Source organism: Ctenopharyngodon idella, chromosome 23 (genome assembly GCF_019924925.1).
Source record: "Ctenopharyngodon idella isolate HZGC_01 chromosome 23, HZGC01, whole genome shotgun sequence".
NCBI lineage: Eukaryota > Metazoa > Chordata > Actinopteri > Cypriniformes > Xenocyprididae > Ctenopharyngodon > Ctenopharyngodon idella.
In genome coordinates this window covers 19827373-19835574 of record NC_067242.1, presented here as the reverse complement: position 1 = coordinate 19835574, position 8202 = coordinate 19827373, and the positions used below count along the sequence as shown (strand labels likewise).

General features: G+C 36.0%; 1 protein-coding gene across 1 annotated transcript; it reads left to right on the top strand.

Annotated features, from left to right (window-relative positions):
* Nucleotides 1-2684: 2684 nt before the first annotated feature.
* Nucleotides 2685-7684, top strand: prdm14 (PR domain containing 14). The gene is made up of 8 exons (XM_051882802.1): nucleotides 2685-3779; nucleotides 3998-4048; nucleotides 4147-4307; nucleotides 4486-4753; nucleotides 4883-5085; nucleotides 5771-5872; nucleotides 6601-6820; nucleotides 7110-7684. The coding sequence occupies exons 1-8, from the start codon at nucleotides 3152-3154 to the stop codon at nucleotides 7262-7264; spliced, it is 1788 nt and encodes a 595-aa protein (XP_051738762.1). The 5' UTR covers nucleotides 2685-3151; the 3' UTR covers nucleotides 7265-7684.
* The last annotated feature ends 518 nt before the right edge of the window (nucleotides 7685-8202 follow it).

The window sequence follows — 8202 nt, the reverse complement described above, 5'->3', positions numbered from 1 at the left end:
TCATCTCATGGCTTATGATTTCCGTTTTACAGAGAAAATGATGCACAGATCTTTCTAAAATGGCGCGCTGGCCAAACACTGTTTTTGCCGATGAGTAAATGAATGAAGCGTAAAAGCTGTTAATGTCACAAAACGTGTTCATTCCAAGTATTAATATTCCAAATATTTTCCATTAAAAAATAAGCATTATAAACCCTGAAGACAAAAAACAAGACACGTTACACAGGAACTGAGTGAATAATGTCTCATTTAGAATACAGAATATCAGAAAAGACAATTACTAACACCTCTTATTTGTCAGATAATATGGATAATTTTTTTTTATTTATCCTCTCCCGTTTATGACTCGTGTAATATGAGCAAGTAGCCTATGGATCCATGAATCAATCTATCGGTAAATCATAAATAAATATATTCGTATTTATATTGTTGTATAAATGAAAGTTTATTAGTAATCGCATTGTTAATAATGACTAACAAAAATAGGCTATTGTTATTCGTGGTAGCCTATAAAGATTTGCTTATAGTTTTAATTACATTTTTAGAAAAATACAAATTTGACCCAAAAGAACTTGATTACACTAAAAAAAAAAAAAAAAAATGCTGGGTTAAAAACAACCCAAGTTGGACAAACCCTGCGATTGGGTTGTTTTAACCCAACGGTTGGGTAGTTTTATTTAACCCAACTTTTGTTTAAAATTACTTTATGGCTGGCTTAAAATGAACCCAAAACAGGTTAGAAATTAAAAATCAGACACATAATTACTAGAGGCAACAATAATAATCCAAAGGTGGACATTTATTAACAAGCAATTTAATAAATGTTTATCACAATACATGTTCATTTATTAAACATATTAATAAATGTTAATTTACAACATATTTTGGGTTCATTTTAAGCAAGCAATACAGTAATTTTTAAACAATAGTTGAGTTAAATAAAACTACCCAGCAGGTTGGGCCAACATTTAACCCAACCACTGGGTTAAAACAACCCAATCGCTGGGTTTGTCCATTTTCAACCTAATTTGGTTTGTCTTAACAATAATATTGTTCTTCTTATTGAGAATAATTATGTTTTTAGCTCAAAATATATGATTGTGTTAAAGTTTAAAAAAAAAAAGTTTCGAAGTTCCTGCGGCAAGACCTTTTCTTTACATTTTTATTTAAAATAAAATTACCTCTATTTTTACTCGTATGTACCTATAAAGCACAGCTGGCTGTGAGGTGTAAATGATGTTGCTGTGAAACATCATTGTCACGGTATAAAATAATCTACAATAGTTGCTTCGTCATATGTTAAACTCCATACTTATGCACACAGTTAATTCCCATTATTAAACACATGCTGCTACCGACTTTCGTTTTCACAAACAGCCTCTAAACTGAGCTCGTGCCGTTCTCGCCGTCGCCCGGTTAGGAGCGGTTAACAGTGCGCCTGCAGTAGTTAACACATTAGAGACTGCGGTGCATATGAAAGAGAGCTGTGAGAGGATTCTCAGTGCTGCTACAGCGTGTTAAAGTGCAATTCCCTGAGGATGAACCCAAGACTGACCAATGACAGCACAGATCCTGGAAAGGCATCCCCTCTCTAGTAGCTTTCCTACACTCAACCATATGTCTTCAGACCTGTCTCAAGCTTCACACACACAAGACCTTAGAGTTCATCGCTCCTGAACCGCCAAGTAAAGGTTCCCAAACAGAAGAGAAGGATCTCGGGACTTGCACAAGTCGCTATATGGTAAGAACACTTTTAAGCAATTACAATTAACAATGTTTTTCTAGTTTTGATGACAGCAATAAATTATTTGTGTTTTATTTAGCGTTAACATTATGGATTTAAGCCCACTCTTCATGTGCAATAACCAGCTGAGGTCAGGACTCTATGGAGCATGACACCTTTAATGCTTTTTAAAAGAGTTGGGAAGGCTTCATTAATGGTGACCTTTCTTGCTGACCCTCTGTTCTTAAATTGTAGTGTCACGACCCTCATTAGTCTCTGTTAGTGGCGCGCTCGCGCACAGTTTATCCTTTTAGAAAATGGCCAATTGGAAAAAGTAGAGGAATACCGGAAACTTTTGCTTTTGAAAAATCTCTGCAGTCATCAAGGAGTTCTTTCTGATTTGGGTTACTTGACAAAGCAGTAAAACCTTTATTTAAAATGACATTCTGCAGGCATTTAGAAAGTCATATTTTTGGTTTGTCTGTGTTGTAAAATATAGTCATACTCTTTGATTTGCTCAAATTAATACACTTAAACAAGTCGTAATAACCGAGCCCAAAATTATTCGTAATAAGTAGAATGATAGCTATTCGCTAAACATTTGCAAACTTTTTAAAAGTACACCTCAGTACTATGCTTCTTTTAATTTAAATTTGAATTTGGACAAAATGGGACAATACACTGTAAAAAATGACCAAAAAAACGAAACAAATTTACACAGTAAAATACTGTTTTCCACTGAAACTGTGATATAGCCTACCATAAAACAATGTATTCTGGGTAATATTTGTTGTTTTAAGAAAAGAGGCCTATAAAAGAGGCTGCTTTCTCGAAAACGACAAATAATATTACCCAGAATGCATTGTAATATACAGAAGTAATATACTGTAAAAACAATGCATTATGGGTAGTATGTCACCTTTAGATTAGCATACTTTCTATGCCTATAAAAGAGGCTGCTTTCTCGAAAACGACTAATATTATTACCCAGAATGCATTGTTTTTACCATATACTGTTTCAATGGAAAATGTTTTTTTACTATGTAAATTTGTTTCCTTTTTATTAAGTTATTTTTTTAGTGTATTCACCCTTAAAAATAAAAGTTCTTTATTGGCATCTATGGTTCCATGGATAGACTTTAACATCCATGTAACGTTTCCATTGCACAAAAGGTTCTTTGTAGTGGAAAAGGGTTCTTTAGATTATTAAAATGTTCTTCACACTAAGAAAAAAAAAAAAAAAAAAGGAAACTGCGGACTATGCCTCCAAATATAAATTTCATTCGAATTGTTGTCTGAAATATTTAAGTAAAATCAAAGTGGTGCCAAAGTTACAACCTGCAAGTTGTGAAATGAAACTCGGAAATTAGCCTACAAATATTGTGAAAAGTTGGATGGAAACAAAGACATTGTTATAATGATGAAAACATGTTTACAGTCTACAGGACTGAATACAAACAGCAAGTGAAATTGTCCTCGGATCCCCCCTCATCGGCTGTGGTGATGTCGGTGTCTCTCTCCAGTCACCCCGCAGTGAGAGACAGGAGTCTCGCTGTCTACCCGTCTCTGCCCGGCGCGCACTACACGAACGTCCTCAAGAGCGCGCACAGCATCTTCCATCCGCTCAAGTCTCTAGGCCGCATGGTGACCGACGCACAAACAATCATGCCGTTTAACTTCACCGGGACTCCGTCTTTTTTCAGTCACAACAGCCACCAGACCGCAGTGTTCCATGAACAGATCCTCAACCTGTCCAACATGCCATATTTTCAGCACGTGCAGCCTTCACAAAGCATGTACACCAGACATGAGGAGCAGAGCACGGGCTCTCCGTCCGAGTTCAGCAGCCCATCCAGCAGAAAGTCTTCTTCGGCTTCATCCTCTCCGGTTAAGGATGGTTTCAGCTGCCTGCAGGCCGCAGATCCGACACCCGAGCGCGCGCGCACCTACAGTTTCACAGAGGAAGACCTCTTCACGGTCCTGTACGGATATTCCAAAAAACAAGGCCAAAATGTTGGACATGCCATCTCTGGACTATCATTCCCTCCCAGTGCAGGTATATAATATTTATTCTAATTTATATAGCACTTTTCATTGTGAAAAGCAATTTCAAAAGGAAAACAAATCTGGCAATATGTATTATGTTGCACGCTTAAAATATTTTAAGTTGTTTTATTCCATTTAACGCCCTAATTCCATGTTCTTTGTCGTTTTTCATGTTGGATTATCAAAATTGTGTTTGTAACTCAATTTTTTTTTTTTTCAATTAATTAGCTGATCGTCATCTTCTCCCTGTTGATACCGAAGGATTTGAACTCCCAGAAGGTATAAACTTCTTTCTTTCTTTCTTTCTTTCTTTCTTTCTTTCTTTCTTTCTTTCTTTTCAGCTGGCAATTTCATAGAGTGTGTCTTGAATTTTTCAGGCTTATCGATTCTCCAGACTAATTGTGGAAGCCTTTCCCATTATGGAGTTTTTGCTGATAAAAGCACAATTCCAAAAGGCACCAGGTTTGGACCGTTTCAGGGCAAACTGGTGAACACAAGTGAGATCAAAACTTATGATGACAACACGCTCATGTGGGAGGTAAATAGCAAATTTGACATAAGAAAATTATTATTTAAATGCCGCATTTATATAAAACGTGTGTCAGGAACACACGATTTTTCAGTGAAATAATACATACACCTGTTATATTTATATATGTTATATTCTGTTATATACATGTTTTTGATTAAATTCCTTTTTTTCTTCCTACGTTAAGATCTTTGAGAACGGGCGCTTGAGTCACTTTGTGGATGGAAGAGGCGCTCCGGGGAATTGGATGTCCTTGGTGAAGTGCGCGCGCTTTCCAGAGGAGCAGAACCTGATCGCGGTGCAGTGTGAAGGCCAGATATACTATGAGGCCTGCAAAGAGATCCGAGCCGGCCAAGAACTGTTGGTCTGGTACGGAGACTGCTATGTGCAGTTTCTGGGCATTCCCCTTACTCTTAAAGAGTTTATTGATGACAGTGAACCGCTCCCAGCTGAAGGTATGTGCGTTTATCTCTCTATAGTAGGCTATTCTTTATATAATTCTTTGGATGAAGATATTTATAGCCCAGCACGTTGTCATTTGTTATATGAGATTATAATGTGATGTATTTGCTCCTTTGTTCCAGATTCTGGAGAGGGTTTCAAGTGTGATCGCTGTGGTAAAGTGTTCGCTTATAAGTACTACAGAGACAAACACCTGAAATACACGCGCTGTGTGGATCAGGGCGACCGGAAGTTCCCCTGCCACCTCTGCAACAGGTCTTTCGAGAAGAGAGATCGACTCCGAATCCACATTCTCCATGTGCATGAGAAACACAGACCTCATAAGGTAAATATATCATCAGGCTGATCCATTGGAGACTTTTACGAAAAAAAAAAAAAAAAAGAAAAAGCAGAAAAATGGTGCTGAAAGAACAGCTCCCTTTTAGAAAAGCTGCACAAAACCGATGCCTAAAATAAGACATTGCTATTTTACTAATATTCTCACACTCAACTCGTACAATTATTTGATTAAGAATAAGTGTATAAGGGTCTTTCAACAAAATGGATGCGTTTACCATTTTTTTTATTACTTATAGAATTCTTTCTTCTTTTTTTAAAATTTTTTTTACAGATTGTTTTGTTTTATTTATTTACTTATTTATAGAATTATATTATCATCATTTTAATAAAAAAGGGGTGACATTTTGTAAAATATTTATGTATTGTTTGTAACACTTAAATCTAAGTGTTTTAGCTTTTATCAAAATATGCATAATTGCTATAATAGCAAGGAGCAATAAATAAATAAAAGTTACTGTTATTTTAACACGTTTTTATACGTTTTTTGTTTCAAATAGTAAACTTGATGTTAGCTTTTCATTGTCACTTTTACACATATGTTAATGAGGGACACAAAAAGCACCTTTTCGAGGAATGACCCAGACGCGCTAATGTTTGGGTAAAGCCTTTTACCATATCAATAAAGCGACTTGAGTCTTGAATTTAATTCGTGACCCTCTTTTTCCTCTTAGTGCTCCGTGTGCGGCAAAAGTTTCTCGCAGTCCTCCAGTCTGAACAAACACATGCGCGTGCACTCAGGAGAGCGGCCATACAAATGTGTTTACTGTAACAAGGTGAGTGATGCTTAGTTCTTATACTGGTGCGTTCCAACTAAAAGATTTGACTAATTTCATGGTGTATATCTGAGCTCTCATTAGCGCTGGACTCACTCTTAGAAGACACTTACATGCTAATTAATGGCAGATGCAGATCCAGTGCATTGTGCATGAGGATTATGCCTTAATTTATGACTGTCAACGAGACAAAAGTTTGTCTGTCGCTTTGTTTTAAACTCGTCTCGTTGTATTCTTAAACACTTACGCGTGCGATAAGAGCCTTTTCAGTGGTCATCATGTCACTCTCTGTGTCCTGTTTGTGGACTGCCAGAGACCGTTTTATTCCTAGCTAGCCTATAGCCCATTGTGTGTGGGTCAGGTTTTACCTACACCAACGGAAAACCACTTTTAATAAACATACTAGCCTAAATAATGCCTATAATTGTTTTTATATACTTTATAGCTTATAAAATGCAGGAAGGTTTATATGACGGTTAGGTTTAGGTGAGGATCTTTTCATGAAAATGTATTATGATGTTGTTCTTCTTCTCTGGAATTTAATTACATTTTCTTGCATTCAAAAATGCAAATAGCCTATAGGCATAGGCTACTGATAAACAAATAGAACAATAGGCTAAATAAACAATATAATTCAACAGCATGTCCCTATTTAGATATTAAAGTAATTTTTTTGTTTGTGTATATTACCATTATTCAATATAAACATGTATTTGTGAATGTCCCAGGCGTTCACGGCCTCCAGCATCCTCCGCACTCACATCCGCCAGCACTCCGGCGAGCGGCCGTTCAAGTGTAAACACTGCGGGAAAGCGTTCGCCTCTCACGCGGCACACGACAGCCATGTCCGACGGACACACTCCAAAGACAAGCCCTTCTCCTGTGATGTGTGTGCGACCACTTTCCAGGATGCACAAGAGTTGAAATATCACATGAAGACGCATAAAAGTAAGTATGAAGATTTTTAGCTGCTTCCCGGGACTTATTAGCATATACATCATTCTAAAAGAGTAGCTATTAGGCTAATACACAAGCAACCGAACAATTTTTGAGGAGAAATATATATTAAATTTGAGAGGACCTAAAATTATTGACATGTAAATTAAATTAAAACAATCACGGGGTTAAATAGTGCTATTAATAATATAATAAACATTTGTTTGATTCAGTTATTAGCCTACTTTAATAGGTCTGTTTATGTTGGCTAATCTAATAAAATATAACTCTCTCCCCTTAGAGCGGCCACTTTTGGACAGCACTGTTGTTCTTCCTGGAGACGAAAACACGCTCTTCCCCACCAAAGATTCTCTACATGCACAGAAACAGCTGGGAGACAGTTTCTCTTTTCCCGGGATGACCAGCATCACCTCCGAGTACAGACCCTGGAACTAACGCTTCGACACTGCATCTAAATCACTCATTATGTTATTCAGCCTTTTCCCAGAAAAGATGGCTTGTGTCAATGTTGTTTGGTATTGTGTATTTTATTTAATGTAGTTACCTATTCCCTAAGAAAATATTTTTGCTTTAACTTTATTATTTTAAATGTTGTTTCTATTTATTAAAATGTTGGCATTAGAAATACGTGTTTTTTGTACTTTTTAAAGTTAGCTCAAAGCAAATATGTCGTCGTGTAATTGTGAGCTGCACAACCAAAGTCAGTTAATAATACCAAAGACTGAATTTATTATTATTATTATTATTATTACAACAGAATTTCTTGTTACATATCGTTCATTTCAATTTGTACTGTCTTTATCATGTAACTGCTGTTCAAATTTGTCTGTGTGTCGGATCGTCTGCAAACTGAAAATTAAAATGAATGATATGAGAAATACCTGTTATTATTTCCCTTAAAGAAGATAATGTTTTTGTTTCCGGAAATTGTGAAATGGATTTAGTCTGATTTTAAAATAGCCTAAATGTGAACGCATTTTTTGTTGCTTCGATATATAGGCTATTTAATTCAAATCGAACGAAATATTCGACTATTCTGGTATTCTTTATTAAACATTTATTTCAATACTACATTTTATATGATTAACTATTTATTAAGACTATAAAACGTCTTTTAAACAGACGTCAGACAGATGAATTGTAGATACAGTGATTCACAATTCGGTTTCAGATAGTCTTTCTTATGCAGGCTTGAGTCTTATGATAAGGATGTGAAATGAATGGAGGAATACTGTGATATAATGGAAACAACCAACTCTGAGGCTGTTTCTGAACAAGATAGATAGATAGATAGATAGATTGTTCTACTAACATTTTATGTTTGTATATGTACATGTGATTCACTGTTGATATTAGAAAAAAATAGAAATGCT